Source organism: Ruditapes philippinarum, unplaced genomic scaffold (genome assembly GCF_026571515.1).
Source record: "Ruditapes philippinarum isolate M1 unplaced genomic scaffold, ASM2657151v2 ctg941_1_1_1_1, whole genome shotgun sequence".
Classification (NCBI taxonomy): Eukaryota; Metazoa; Mollusca; class Bivalvia; order Venerida; family Veneridae; genus Ruditapes; species Ruditapes philippinarum.
In genome coordinates, this window is record NW_026862330.1 from 47,913 (window position 1) to 64,254 (window position 16,342).

Sequence of the window (16,342 nt, forward strand, 5' to 3'; positions counted from 1 at the left end):
ATGCTGATAAACTAGAGGTGAACTGATGATAAACTTGTAGTACACTGCTGATAAACTGGTGATAAATTGCTGATAAACTTGTGGTACACTGCTGATAAACTTTGTGGTACACTGCTGGTAAACTGGAGGTAAACTGCTGATAAACTTGTGGTACAGTGCTGATAAACTTTGTGGTATACTGCTGATAAACTTGTGGTGCACTGCTGATAAACTGGAGGTAAACTGGTGATAAACTTGTGATAAATTGCTGATGTGGTACACTGCTGATAAACTTTGTGGTACACTGCTGATAAACTTGTGGTGCACTGCTGATAAACTTGTGGTGCACTGCTGATAAACTGGAGGTAAAATGTTGATAAACTGGTGATAAATTGCTGATAAACTAGTGATTTACTGGTGGTAAATTGCTGATAAGTGTTTTACTGGTGGTAAATTGCTGATAAACTTTTGATGAACTGGAGGTAAAAGTTGATAAACTGGTGTTACAATGCTGATAAACATGTGGTACACTGCTGATAAGCTGGTGATAAATTGCTGATAAACTGGAGGTAACTCACTTTAATAAGACTAGATATCAAAAGTTATAAAAACATAAAAGTTACCTAATACATTATAATTACACACACATGTTTATCAGTAAACTAATGTACAAGTATTCAAGTGTGTAACATTAAATGTCATTTATGCTACATCATTCAATGAAGTTACTTAAAGTAACATTTTGCCCATCCAAGTGTAAATGGTGAGTGCACAGCTAAAAGTCCATATAAATTTACATTTTGCTATAATTGTGTTCAACTTCAGATTTTACGATGCAAAAATAATTATCCATGTCACCCATGGAAATTCTATAAATTTCGTTTGGAATGTAGCAGAAACATTCAATTTAGAATACGTAGTTTTTTGAAATTGTATTGTAACCTAATTATTTCTAATGACCAATTATTGGTCCATCACTATTAAAAAAGTGAATCTGTTAAAAACTAGAAATGTGTCCATAGGACACGGGTGCCCCCACCGCGCCACTGTTTGTCAATCTTATGACTCTAGGTCAAATATTTTTTGAAAACTAAAAATCTTTTACTAAGTAAAGGGCAAGAACTTTACAAATACTGAATAAATCCACAAGCAAACCCCAAGTTGAAAACAAACCTCAAGTGAAAATTGCAAATTTATACTACTGTAAGTCAATAACTCTAACAAAACTGAAAAAAATCCACATGCAAAGTCCAAGGTTCATAGCTTCACAGTGATGTGAATCATTATTCCTGTAATTTAGTGATGTTGATCATTATTCCTGTAAAGTTAGTCGATTCTAACTCTAGCACTCAAGCACTCAAGGAACAAATAACAACATAATGAAACAGTTTTTACTAAGTCAAGGGAAATAACTCTACAAATACTGGATAAATCCACAAGCGAAACCCCAGGTGCAAAACTAAATATGCTGAGCAACCTTCCCATAAGGTTTAATGACTCTATGTCAAATCCTTTTTGAGTTACATGCGACACAAGTTGAAAATTGCAAACATTTTCTAAGTCAAGGGCAATAACTCTAAAAATACTAAATAAATCCAGACGAAAATACCCAGGTGCACAACTACACATGCTGATCAATATTCCTGTAAAGTTTCATGACTCTATGTCAAATCCTTTTTGAGTTACATGCGACACAAGTTGAAAATTGCAAAATTTTACTAAGTCAAGGGCAATAACTCTAAAAATACTAAAAATATCCAGACAAAAATACCCAGGTGCACAACTACACATACTGATCAACATTCCTGTAAAGGTCAAATACTTTTTGAGTTACATGCGACACAAGTTGAAAATTGCAAAATTTTACTAAGTCAAGGGCAATAACTCTAAAAATACTAAAAATATCAAGACGAAAATACTCAGGTGCACAACTACACATGCTGATCAACATTCCTGTAAAGTTTCATGACTCTAGGTCAAATACTTTTTGAGTTACATCCGACACAAGTTGAAAATTGCAAAATTTGACTAAGTCAAGGGCAATAACTCTAAAAATACTAAAAATATCAAGACGAAAATACCCAGATGCACAACTTCACATGCTGATCAACATTCCTGTAAAGTTTCATGACTCTAGGTAAAATACTTTTTGAGTTACGTGCGACACAAAAGAGAACGGACAGACTGACGGACGGACGGACAAGGGTAAATCTAAATGCCCGCCACTAAAGTGGGGGCTCAAAAATGACTAAGTCAACTAAACCCGACTGAAAAAATGAATATAATGTCACTTTTAATCCAGACACGCTGTATATCTTCTAAGTATTAAACATCATATATGTCTATATGTTGTCCTGACTCAAAACTGTTTTCCTCCAGGAGTGGTATCAATTTACTAACTGATTCTTCACATTTTAGAAGCTTCCCATTCTTGTACATATCTGAATAATATGAAAGCAAAGTAAATGTATCATTCATTTATCTGTAACATAAATACTTGTCACCAAAAAAGCTACAGGTTCTTGTCTATGGTATAGTGACTTACTAACAGGGCAAGCTTTAATATCTGCTCTATGTAAACGTATGACAAATATATGGCCGAAAGATTTTCTTACAGTGGCAGAAATCTTCATATTGTACCATTTACTACATACTTGTTCAGAACTATATTTAACATTACAAAAATCTCTTCTGGAGATAAATAAATCAACAACAGGGTTTTATTTACGCTATATACAGTGACGGATATACATGTATTCAAGACCTGAAAAGTGAATTAATGTTTATGATAATTCCAAGTAATTTCTAATATTCCGTGTCAGTATAAATATCAGGTTAACTCTTTGCAACTTATACAAATATTATCTGTGTTAACAGTATTTTATTGCTAACCTAAAAACATGTTGGTCAAGAGTGTATAAAGCAATTAACTGATAATAGATGTAAACAGCTGGATGCTGAATTCTGTAACATACTTCTCCTGAATTCAGCTATTGAAATAAAAAAAAAACAACACAATAAGTTTTATTCACTTTGTATTTAAAAGTAAAAAGATCTGGATGACTGTCTATAGTAACTGGTTAATTTTACAGACAGAGGAAATCAAAATAATATTTTGTTTAGATATGACACCACACCCCCGTCTTGTACATTTCAATGGATTTTCAGTATCATAACACATGATGTTGTCTAAAGCAATGTAAAAATACATTTCAAGCTAAGTAAAGAACGTAAAACTTATATATTATTAACTATTTTAATTAATTACAGTATAAAATACTTAGTATATATCGAATTACAAAAATTTTATTGCAAATATCAGTCAAATCTTAAGACGAAGCTGAGGTATCATTAGCTTATTGCACTTGTCCAGTTGGTCCGACTTGATTATGTGGTCATATTGTTGAAATCCTCTACTGGCAGGAATATAACAAATCATTGGGGAACACGGCACTTCCTGAAGATGTTGCCTGAAATTAGCAACCCTAAATATTCCATGTACTGAGGGGACTGAACATTTGCAGAAAACCTATGCAGGACCTTGCAGTCGGAGGGTATTAGGAAAGGCAGCATCGAGTTTCAGCACTTCTTTTAACATTCCAAGACATATTCACTCAACAGTATATAATGCAATAAGAGGACAAAATATGTAATAAACATGCTGACATATTCCCTGCAGCTGTACCATATATGTAACAAAGCACAATGTTAAAAACAATTTAGTAATGCGATCATTTCTTTTTAATTATTTATTTTAATGTAATGTAAGACACAAAGACTAAACAAATGGTCCTTTAAAATATGCTTAAAAACATTTCGTCATTGGTGTCCATGATCGTTAATCTTATTGTGTGAAATGCTTCAAAATGAGCAACTGTTGTCATGTATTGATCTGAAATAGTACATAAAATAACTGTTATTGCTTTTTAGTATAAAAACGGTATTGATTTAGATTCTGAAGCAATTATGTTTTAAATGTCATAATTATAAGTGTGATATTTAAATGAAATTTACGAACAAAACATATTTTTATGTTAATAATTAAAAAAAACATTAAAAAAACAATGTAATGAGAAATCAGATTAATTAAGGTAAGTAGTAATACGTCTAAAGTAGCTTGGTTTAAAAAAAGAATAGAACAATGGACTTTTACCTTGAAATGTTCTCATTCATTCCTTTTTATTTTCACAATCCCTGCATTTATTAAACTCACATCCTCAGGTATTTTATAAAAAATAACCGTATAATCTATCTAGAATTGGAATCACATAGTGAAACACAACAATAAAAATGAGGTTTAACACACTTGGGCTTATCAGGTCAGACATTATTTGTTTACATTCATGCCCTGTTAGCCTCTCTCTGGTGATGGAATGTAAAGCATGCATATAATTTGAGAAAGGCCTATAGAATAACTTTCCTATGATATAGTGACTTGCCTAAGATATAGTGACTTTCCTACTATATAGTGACTTTCCTATAATATAAAGACTTTCCTGCAATGCAGTGACTTTCCTATGATATAGTGACTTTCTTACAATTCAGTGACTTTCCTACCATATAGTGACTTTCGTATGATATAGTGACTTTCCTATGATATAGTGACTTTCCTATAATATAGTGACTTTCTTGCAACACAGTGACTTTCCTATGATATAGTGACTTTCCTATGATATAGTGACTTTCCTATGATATAGTGACTTTCCCACAATACAGTGACTTTCCTACAATACAATGACTTTTCTATGATAATGTGACTTTTCTATGATATAGTGACTTTTCTATGATACAGTGACTTTCCTATGATATTATATAGTGACTTTCCTATGATACAAAGACTTCCCTACGATATAGTGACTTTCTTATGGTGTAATGAATTTCCTATTTCTATGATATAGTGAATTGCCTATGATATAGTGACTTTCCTACGATATAGTAAATTGCCGATGATGGAAGGACTTGCCTTTGACATTAGTGCATTATCTGGGGCACAAGTAATTGAGCGACCTTTATTGCTTTTTTTCTAATAATAACCAGTATACTACAACTGCTAGTCTAGTCCCTGAAGTGTTATCAACGTCAGTTTGTTATGTCTAACAATTTACAAATCAAGTAAAATACTGACAATCTACCAGTCTGGGTAAACTGGAATTTTGGTCCTCATAGCCAATGCTCCTGTAAAATGTAGTAAATATCTAATCATTGCTGGAATGGGACAGTAAAAAAATGGCCTTAGTTGGAAGATTTTTCAAGGAGTTATCCCTCTTCACACAAAGTTTTCCACTTCCTTTCCACAGATTATAACAAACCTCACTACATGTACATTCATACATGAATAAATAACCAATAATTAAATTACTAAATTTCAATGGTTGACTGCAAAACCGAAGTACCTGATATGAAATAATGAAGGACATACAATATTTTTGCAGTCAACCCTTCATATATGTTCTATATTCCCATAAATATAATCATACATATTAAATATAGAATGTTACCATTAAATGCTTCTCTCAGTGTCGGGTCAGCACATTGACGGCACTGGGCTTGCATGTCTGTGTCTAGTGGTCCCGGGGCCCAGTTCAACACACGTAGTGATGGGTCTTCTTTTGCCATTGTCAGGAAAAACATATCCCTAGCTGCCTTTCCTATTTATAGTATAAATATTGTGTCATCAACATTTCATTGAACAATTTTTGATGTATTATCCAGTTAGTCATTTTACCATAAAAAGTACGAATTAGATAATAATATATCCCCAGCAGTGATTTTTATCACCAAATAAAATCACGGTTTGTAGTTTGGATGTGCGGAATTATATCACGAGGGCATAGCCAAAGTGATATAATGCTGCGAATTCAAATGACAAAGTGATAAAATCACTACTGTGGATATAATATTTCGATTCCAATACAACATCAACAAATAAATGCTGCCATACCTGATATCCAGCTAAATTGTGCCTGAATTGTTTCAGTACTTATTTTCAGTGCATTGCATTTCAATTGAATACTTCACATGTCAAAATATAGATTGTCAACAGTGATTCCAAACAAATGTTCAATAGGGAAAAATGTGGATCCCGTTAGAACAACACTTACAATGCTGACTAACTGTCAAACAGTAGTAAGAAATTCCTTTTTGACAAACTTTTCAAGTTAGGCTGAACTTAACATTGTTATTCATTTTCATGGCCTGAAACTGTCAATTAGTAAAAAATACCTTTAAGTGAGCTAAAGAAAGGCTATTGCCCAAACTTAGAAAAATTTGTTTTATGGAAAATCTGGCACTTTGTAGTGGCACCTTGGCCGAGTGGTTATTTAATGACAGCTGCATGGGTTCAAATCCTCGTCAGGAGCAAGTTATTGTTTCTTTAAGCGAGAAACTTTACACACATTGCTTAGCACTGGTTGGTTGCAGGAACAGATTCGAAAGTGTACCTATAAGCTTATAGATTCCTACACAATTGAACTAAAATAAATTCTGTAAAAACCAAAATTGTGTCTAAAAGCTTAGCTTACAGGTTCCTACACAATTGAACTAAAATAAATTCAGTATAAAGTAAGTTTTGCACAACTTACCAGCACAGTAAAGTGACCATGATGCGAAAGGTTGCAATGCCGCGAGAGAGGATATATTAACTATCACCTTGTGCTTGTAATCATGTTTTCTTATCTCAGTCAGAAGAGAGGCATTGAGTAAAAACGTTCCTGTCAAATTTGTGTTTACAGCAGACGACAACATGTCAGCATCTATGTACTCCCACGAGTACTTTGTGAGATCCCCGACTGAGCCGGCATTGTGAATTAAAAAGAAAGTTTCAAAACCTCCAAGATTTTTGCAACTTTTCTTAAGAATTGCCTCTATATTTTCTGGTGAACAATCGCTTAACTTGGACTGATCAAATTCACTCCAAGTAACCTGTACTTCTTTATTCAATGAACGTAACTGTGCTGTAACCTGTACGAGAAGTTCAGTGTTTCTAGCGAGCAGAAGTAGGTGTGAACCGGGTACCAGTCTTGTTACAAACATCTCAGCTATACATTTCCCATAACCCCGGCTGGCTCCAGTTATCACACAGAGTGACTTCCCTTTGAAAGGTGATCCTGACATAGTAACTGTTTTCCTGTCACTGAAAACATAAAAAGGATACATGGGATATAATCAAATGGGTCAAACAAATGGAGATTAGCACCTCATGTTTTTTGTCAATTAATATGCACATAACATCATTTTGTTTTGTTGATCATTTTGAAGAGGTTCCTTTTATTTGTTGCAAAATATTCAATGTAAATAAACAAAATATGATTCAACCAGGCAGTGGCATATTAGATTTCAACAGTCCTATTGTATTTACATGTAAATTGTCTTAAATACTCTAAAATTGATGTTAAGAAATTAATCTATGTATTTTTTTATAATAACATTATCAATATATGGTTGAAACACTACGTTTACTGAACACTAATCAATCTACTGTCAAATGGCGTCAGGATGCCAACATGAGAGTTTGGTTTGCGTTGCACCAATGCAGTATAGGTCATATGGCAACTTTCCAGCTTTACTCATGGAGGAAGACCTCAGATGCCCTTTAATGCATTATTTCAGGCACCAGAAGGCACCAAAGTAGAACTCACTGACATTCAGCAAACTAGCTGGATAGCTGCCTCACATTGATCAATAAATTCTATTCTGTTCTGTACATGAAAGAAATTCCGAAGTCCCTTCAGCAATGAAGGGTAAGTGGTATGAAGTAAACAACCTTAACCACTAGGCCACAAATGCATACAATACTGAGGTAAGGTTATACTTAAAGAACCTAAAAACAATTGTGTAGACCCTAGGCTTCAATTATACCTCTTTGTCAGTACTACATGTATAGGTCTTCAAATTTTCTATGAAAAACCTTTAACAAGTGCTGTATCATCAATCAGTTTTGTTAATACTTGTTCAAAATTTTGAAAAGGAGAAGAAACATTTTAGTTCACTCTGAGGCTTAACATTTTAAGTCCCAGGTTCACTATTCAAAGCATTAGATTTTGGAAGTTAACCTCCTCATTGGATTGGCATCAGTGTTGGTAATTAACAATGAAATAATAAATCAAATTTATTTTAATAAATAAATATAATATGGTTTTACAAGCAAGTTAATTACATGTAATTCTAATTAAGTTAATAATGAAGAATTTGAAACTAAACTCATATCCGAGTGTCTAAAGATGAAAATCTCACAATCCAAGTCAAGTCAAGTTAATTTTATTTATAAGTTGGAATTCATATAACAATAAACATAAGCTCTGGTGAGTTTTTTACATATATTACATTGGGTATTCACTGATATCTATCTATCTATCTTCCATATAGTCAAACCCCTGCTGGGGACCTAGACTTGACGCGCGTCAACTGACAAGAATGTTAGTAAAAGAACTGAAATAAAAGAATATAAAAGTAATGGAAATGAGTAAATTGTTAAAAACAGGTTAAAAATAGAGAAGGTATTTTAGGGAGACGTATGTTCAATCCGGCTAACAGCCAGGCTGAACTCGGGGCCAGACAAGTTCATGATATCAGGTGGTAAAGCATTCCAGTGGACTATTGTTCTTGGGAAAAATGAATATTTATAGTAATCAGTTTTAGTTTGGACTTGTTGGAATGCATGGGGATGGGATGTTCTTGATGATCTTGTAAGAGGGACGATATAATTTGGGAAAGGGATAGCCACCTGGTCATGCAAGATGTTGTGAAACATGACCAGGCGTTGGTCGATACGCCGAAGGTCAAGGCGCCTCCATTGAAGGGAAGTCAACATGTCAGTGACACTCGACATACGGCCAAAGTCATGTTTGACCCACCTAGCAGCTCTTCTCTGGACAGACTCTATCTGGTCAATGAGATTCCTGTGTAGGGGGACCAGACCGTGGAGCTATACTCGAGCTGGGGCCTAACAAGTGTCTTGTATGCAGTTGACTTTAACCTTTCTGAGTGAACCTTGATATTTTCGGCGTAGAAAAACCAAGTGTTTGATTTGCCTTTGTTTGTGATGTTGTTTATGTGTTTGTTCCATGTTAGATCATTTGATATTGTAATGCCAAGGTATTTTGCAGATGAGACTGTTTCTAATGTTGGTGTTATGTAGAAGGTATTGTGTTGGAATGACTGTTTTTTCGTTTTGTGATTTGGATAACTGTGCATTTTGATGGATTAAATTGCATGTCCCATTTTGTCTCCCATTGTTCAAGTTGGTGTAAGTCGTGTTGCAGTAAGCTAGAATGAGAAGCGACAGTCAGAGATAGATAGATGGCCGTGTCATCAGCAAATAGGCGGACTTTAGAGGATTGGACATATTCAGGAAGGTCATTGATGTATATAAGAAATAAGAGAGGTCCGAGGACCGAGCCCTGGGGAACACCGGAGGAGACTGGTATGGAGCTGGATGTGGAGCCATTTACCACCACGGACTGTGACCTGTTATCAAGAAAAACCTTTGATCCATTTAAGAGTTTGACCCCTTATACCGTAGAAATGCAGCTTATACAGGAGTTTTTCAATGGTTGACCATATCAAAGGCCTTAGAGAAGTCAAGAAGGATTAAGTCTACTTGGCTTCTCTGATTTACTGACTGTAGGATATCATCTATAAGCATTAATAGTTGGGATTGACATGACCTTTTTTCTCGGAAACCATGCTGCAATTCATAGAACAAGTTTGATCTAGTAAAGTGCTTTGTTATGCTGGAGGAGACAATGTGTTCCAGGGTTTTACACAAGATACAGGTAAGAGAGATAGGGCGATAGTTTGCTGGGTCTGACTTGCTACCTTTTTTAAAGACAGGGGCCACATTCGCCATTTTCCAGATGTCTGGTAGAGTGCTGGACTGCAGTGATTTTTGGAAAAGTTTGGACACTATAGGGGCTAATTCTTTACTGGTGTTTTTCAGCACTGATATATGAAAAACATGGTTACAAATTATTATACATGGAAAGCTTCAGATACGAATCCTGCAAAAGTAAGAGGTAATACATATTAAAATCTGATATAACCAAATATCCATTAAGGTACATATTACAGACTACATAAAACGTGCAACATTTAGCATACTGTATACACAGTCAACAGGTATTTAATGCATACACTCGACTTCCAAAAATTAGCAAATTATAGATAAATTAAGCAAACAAAGACGACCTATGATGCTTCCAAAATTTCATAAATTTGTCCTATTAGCAACATTATCATAAATTACAAGAAAAAACAATAAGAAACATACAACATGCTACAAAATATTGGCTAATACTTTCATTTTGCCACTTGTTTAATTATCCGGAGTTTGACGGAAAGGACCGAATAGATACGGTTGATCGTTGTTCTTCGCGATTTTTTCCGATAATAGACGGAAATCTCCGAATGTCAACCGGAAATAGATATTGGAAATTAGACTGTGTTATACTTTAGATAATTTGTTGTCTAGAGGATTTATTATTGGTTGATAAATTTACACCAGTCAAGCACTTGTTGTCAATTAGAAAATGTCGCGAATTTTAAAAACAAGTCCTTTGTTTTTATCAAAAAGTCGACCAAATGAAGCCATGATGTGATACACATTACCATTTTTTTATATTAATCATATAAGGTATACTTTTGATATCGATGTTCAGATGCATAACCGTAACTTCTGCCTAGATATTACATAATAAATTTGTAAATTTTTATGATGCTTATCAAACATGTCAAATCACAGGCGCTAGTCACATAATCAAATATTTTACATAATCGGTCTATATATGTATATAAAGATATCTTTATATACATATATAGACCGATTATGTAAAATATTTGATTATGTGACTAGCGCCTGTGTGTCAAATAAAAGGAAACAATAATTTATGTAGCCTAGTCTATGTTTAATATAGGTCCATTAAGGTGCCCGGGAGAACTTCGGCGGCAAAATCAATGATTAAAAATCCATATCCTTACCGAAAACACTCGCCCAGTTCCAATTGTGTATGGCTCGTTGAATGTTCACAAAATATGGGGCAGCACGAAATACCCAAATATTGCCCAAATATACTAAAAATAATGTCCAAATATACTAAAAATAAATGTTTTATACCAAAAAGTGCTATTTTTATTATGAATTACAATATAAACATTCTCGACACTTAGATAAAGTCAAACATAGCCAAATATACATTTTCCTATCACCAAAATATACCCAAATACAGTACTGGCATGCGAGCAGTTCCCGTACAAAAATCGTAGTTACTTAAACATTATTTTTTATTACGCTCACTCACCAAAATTTGAATGTTACACATTACTATTCGGCTCGTCACACAAATCATGGAAATTCCATCATGTTCTAAATAGAGCTGTCATCGATATCGACAATATCGATGTATCGTTGATATTTTTTTGTCGATCAATAATCGATACACATTTTAAAAAATCGATTCTTTTAAATTATAAATTAAATGCCTAGAAATTATACAATTCACCTAAAATATATGCAGAAACAATTATTTATATCAAATGTGATGCTTTTGTTATATAGTGGAATTATTTCATAGCAATGGTGACAAAAAATATAGTCTAGAAAAAATCATGCAGTGGACAAGACAATGTACAGAACATGTTTTTGACTGAAATCATTGAAACAGGTATGAAAATGAATGACAGACAAGTGAGTATAGGATATTATCGATATATCAGTGTATCGTTGATTTTAGTTACTTGATATCGATATATCGTTGATATGCTTTGCACTGAATCAATGACAGCTCTAGTTCTAAACATAGAATAACCCTTAGTTATGAGGCCTCATATGGGGTACAGAAATTATCCATTATTTTGTATGAAGAGAAGTAGTTCCCGTACATAAAATTTAACCCATTATAATTATACAATTTTGTTATATCGGACCTATTTTTCAATTATAATTGTTAAACAGACCATTTCCTAAGGTACCGTTACCCCAACGCATTCACATACAATGGCATGCTTGAATGCATGATATTTTATGCATCAAAGCCATAAAATTATTTAATATAGTAATATTGATCAAAATTCTGATAATTTAACAAGTTTTCATCACATTGCCTACTTATCTGTAAACAGGTGGTATTAGTGGAAAACCCTTTAACATGCCTCACATGTAAGTATTTTAGCGCATGCGCGCAAGGACGGAATCCCCCAGAGAAAACAAGGTCACGTTTTGACAACGCACAGGTGAAAGTGATTTAAAATGAGACTTTTTATACGTACTGCCGAACTGACACTTAGATTTTGTCTCTTTTATGCATTTGCTTGATTTGAAATGAATTTTTGAAGATTGCAAGTAAAAATCAAGCGTTTAAATGAAAAATACGGGTACTGCTTCTGTACGGGAACTGCTCGCATGCCAGTATACCCCATTAAAGCTATATTAAATTTTCTAAAAAAATAAAACTATGGACACTTGTATGAAATTTTAGCAAAGTTATACCAAAAAAGAAAAATGAAGTCAACAAATTTTATCATATCTTTATCTTAAGTTGCAAGTATATTCATTAATGAACATACTGTAGATAAGCAAATGTCACAAGATTATTTTCTTACAACATCTGAACTGCCCATTTCAACGGAATGAATGAAAGTTATAGCCACCTAAGTCATACTATGTTATAAATATTAATTAATTTTCTCATTATAATCTGTATTTTATACAAAAATAAATGAATATTGCTACATTTGGGTATATATGGGCAATATTTGGGTATATTTGGGTATTTTGTGCCGCCGCAAAATATGTAATTGATGCCATGATGGTAGAAAACATTTATCCTAAGTCAGAAATGAATTCTAAGTTAGTTCATTCCCATTACACTATAAACTAATATATAGACAAGGGAAACAACTCCCATAAGGAGGTGTCTATGCCCAATCTGGGTTTTTGCCTCACAGTTTTTTATACGATACAGCATAAATAAAAAGGAATTATGCAATATGTAGTCGAATAATTAATGTATTGAACCAATGTAAAACTTTTCTCTTTTATACTTAACGTGTACTGGCCGCCAAAGTAACAAAAAAATATCTATTTACGCGAGGTTGACATCGATGGTGGCTACGCAGGAGCTCAAAGTTACGCCACTGTTGCAATCGTTAGAGATAATATCACAAGCATTTATCATGCTGGGCAATTTAAAATACATAAAACTAAATTATAAATCAAAATATTCCAATAACCTATAGTGACAATGTGATATAAAGTAACCTGCGGCTTCAGAATATTTCCCCGTTGAAATTTATATGAAAACACCACCATCTTGACGAATATAAACAACCGACATCTGATTTGTTGATCTATTTCCTGAAAATATACCCTTTGGGCCAGCTCTTCAAGCTCACTATCAATATTGAAAAATAATACAGGGTAAAATCATATGTTAAAGTAGTTGCAGACAGATTCTAAATCTAAAGTCAAGCTGGTGCCGTTAAGGCACAAAAGCAGTTTTGTTGTTGAATATGGACCCCAGACATGTATGCAGACTTCCCAAAATATGTTAATCTGATGGACATGTCCGATAAGTATTGATTTGGTCCGACAAGTCTTTATTCCGGATCGGTCCTTAGATGTCCAGCTTTTATCCAAGTTGCACATATGCAAAATGGCGTCGCTAAAGGTGCCAAACCTGGAAAAAAATAAATCGGTCAGGGGAGCGTGCAGATCAGCAGTAAATTTTACTAAAAGGATATAAAGAATTGACCTGACAAAAAATTTAATGAAAAATGGAAGCAGACCATTAATGGTTAGTGTATGACACGGAGGAGGTGAAAATGCGTTGTACGGACTGTCGATTTTTACGGTGTAAAAATTAAAACCAAAAAATGTCTTTTTTTAACAAGTTTTCCTTTCATTTTGTTTAATTTCATCCGGTCAGACATATTTCATTTTAGTCTGACAGATTTTCATGGTATGTCAAACCAAATGTCTGACACTTTTTTTTTAAAAAAAGTCTGGTATGTCAAAACTGAATGTCAGGAATACGGGTTAACTTGACACTATGTCTGAAATTATCTCAGCTCCTAGGGGTTAGGGTTAGGGCCCTGTACCAACTCAGAACGGGTCAACCCAGCCCATAACAGTAAACTGTATATTATTAACCCATTACGCGATATACACACCTTTTAATGCCTTTTTCACCCCCCTCCCCTTTTGTTGTCTCAAGTGGTGAAAAAATTCCTTATTTAGGCTCCCCAACACTTTTTGTTGTTTAAAATGCTGTTTAAAAAAGTGACCACTTTTTCGGTGCAACCCCCCAACCAAAAGATACATCAGTGGGTTGTCAGAAGGGGGATGCGCCCCCTTCTGTTTGGGGGGGTTGAAGGGGGCGGCAGTCCCCCTCATTGCCAAGAAAATTTTGGACTTGTGAGAGGCTAAAAATGACCCAGATCGATCATGGACTTGTGAGAGGCTAAAAATGACCCAGATCGATCATAAGGTAACGTGTAAATAACGCTGAAAAGCATTTGACTCTATCTCAATCCATTGAGAAGTGGCAAAATCAATTTTGATGGAAAAAATCAACGCAAAATAGTGATTTTTGGCAATTTTGAGATGTCCCCTCGTTGCCATGGTAACAGGAAATTTAAGACTGAGCATGTTGTTGCAAAGGCAATGGTCCAGTCAACACTTGTGCCAAGTTTGATTAGTATTGAAGCAGTTTTTATAGTTTTATAGCAATTTGAACTTGTAACGGGAGACTTTTCAATGAAAACAGCTATTTTTCACAAAATGCTCATGAAGTAATGGGTTAAGTTGGGAATGATTTCTGTTAAACTTTTATATATTTTCATCATTACTTTCGTTTATTATTTTCACATTTTCAATTTTTCAATTCAGAGCATGAGTATTAGCCAAAGATAGAGTTTTGGCCAAAGGTAGGTCACTGTTTAATAGCCATTGAGAACAAAGGGTCTGCCATTCAAGCCGTCACTCTCTGTCCTAGGGGCTCCCACAGCACTCTTGCACACTTAAGGTCCACTTGCCTTGGCTTTAGTCTAGACATCGGCAGTTGGTCTGCAGTTACAAGTCCTGGTCATTGTTTCTTTGTCTCCATCCCAAGTTCTTAAGATCTGCCAATGCCCTGTGCCTTCTCTGTGATGAAGTGACCCAATGCCTCCGTGGTCGAGGGGTTAAAGTCGATGACTTCTAATCCAGTTACCTCTCTGGCGAGGGTTCGATCCCCAGGAGATGCTTTGGTAGTTTAGCACAGAGGAAGGTAGTCTAGTACTGGTGTAACTCTAGGAGCGATGGTTAGGAAACTACCCGCCTATATTTCTGAAATACTATTGGGAAAAAGGGTAAAATGAAACGAACAAACAGACACCAGACCCATTCCCAATGGCATATATCCTTATTTTTTCCTGATCTTTAAAAAAAGAGCCTGGGGCAGTCTAATCAAACTAAAATTTCTTGATATCAAAACAGACAAATTGCTGCTGTCCATTCCAGTATCATGTATGGTATCACATAATTAGACAGAATGTTTCCACACATTTCATTGTCAAATTTTAACGTGTTTTGCACAATTCAAAATACTTTGCCAAAAGAGCATGAAGATTGTTTCAAAAGGTACAAGATTTGGTCAGCCCAGGGCTTATAAAAGTCACAGATAATTGGAAAAAAATATCTTTCCAAAAAAAAAAAAAACATTAGTCTGACAACATGACAGATGACTGTCCATAGTCAAAGGTGGATTTTTTTCATTGAACAATTTAATCTCCAATTAATTGACAGACCTGTGGCTTATCCAAAAGTTCTATTCAAGTGAAAAGATTAATTAAAGATAATTTATCATTGCCAAAAAAAACTTTTAAGTCCCAAGCAATTGTTGCATGTCTGTTTCTTTTAATGATTCTGTGTTTGCCCATATATGGGGATCTAGAATAAAAATAATAAATATCTTGTAACATTTGTTTGATGTTTAAATTGGCCAAATTGTTGTTAAAATAGAATCCAACCTGGTCAATGACCCAATTCATTTCAAATCAATTTAAATGGACTGTTGGCTTTTTTTAACTGTGTCATAAACACATGATTAAAAATATTGTCTATTTTAGTGAGTGTACATGATTACATGTTGTATTTAGGTTAGTTTACTAGGCATTTTCACCCTATTACCGTGGAAATAAGGCCCAATGCCCAATCCAAAATACCCTCTTTTTTCCCCAATTTAATTTTTAGAAAACAAAACATTCCCATGTATAAACCATTTAAATACTAAGTGACTGTTCAAGCTTACACCTCTTGACTCTAGCAGACTGGCCAGATAGCAAGTACTGTATTACTTGTTACAAATATTTCTTAACTCTTGAGACTTTA

At 34.3% G+C, this 16,342-nt stretch overlaps 2 protein-coding genes across 2 annotated transcripts in view; one reads left to right on the forward strand and one right to left on the reverse strand.

Moving 5' to 3' along the window:
* Positions 1-2,244: 2,244 nt before the first annotated feature.
* On the reverse strand, positions 2,245-10,325 carry LOC132718681 (sepiapterin reductase-like). The gene is made up of 4 exons (XM_060702396.1): positions 10,247-10,325; positions 6,561-7,111; positions 5,478-5,627; positions 2,245-2,420 (listed from the first exon to the last, which is right to left on the reverse strand). Exons 1-4 carry the CDS (start codon positions 10,249-10,251, stop codon positions 2,305-2,307), a joined length of 822 nt encoding a protein of 273 aa, XP_060558379.1. The 5' UTR covers positions 10,252-10,325; the 3' UTR covers positions 2,245-2,304.
* Positions 10,326-10,436: 111 nt separating this feature from the next.
* LOC132718680 (uncharacterized) overlaps positions 10,437-16,342 on the forward strand; it is a 40,319-nt gene continuing 34,413 nt past the window's right edge. The window contains exon 1 of the mRNA XM_060702394.1: positions 10,437-10,609. The gene's annotated coding sequence lies outside the window, so the exon portion shown is untranslated. The remainder of the gene's footprint in view (positions 10,610-16,342) is intronic.

Excerpts from the sequence above, each read along its gene's own strand:
- LOC132718681 (XM_060702396.1), bottom strand. Across the intron at positions 5,628-6,560 it reads ATGGTCACTTTACTGTGCTG|GAAAGGCAGCTAGGGATATG; the intron begins GTAAGTTGTGCA and ends TACTATAAATAG. Across the intron at positions 2,421-5,477 it reads ACTGAGAGAAGCATTTAATG|ATATGTACAAGAATGGGAAG; the intron begins GTAACATTCTAT and ends CATATTATTCAG.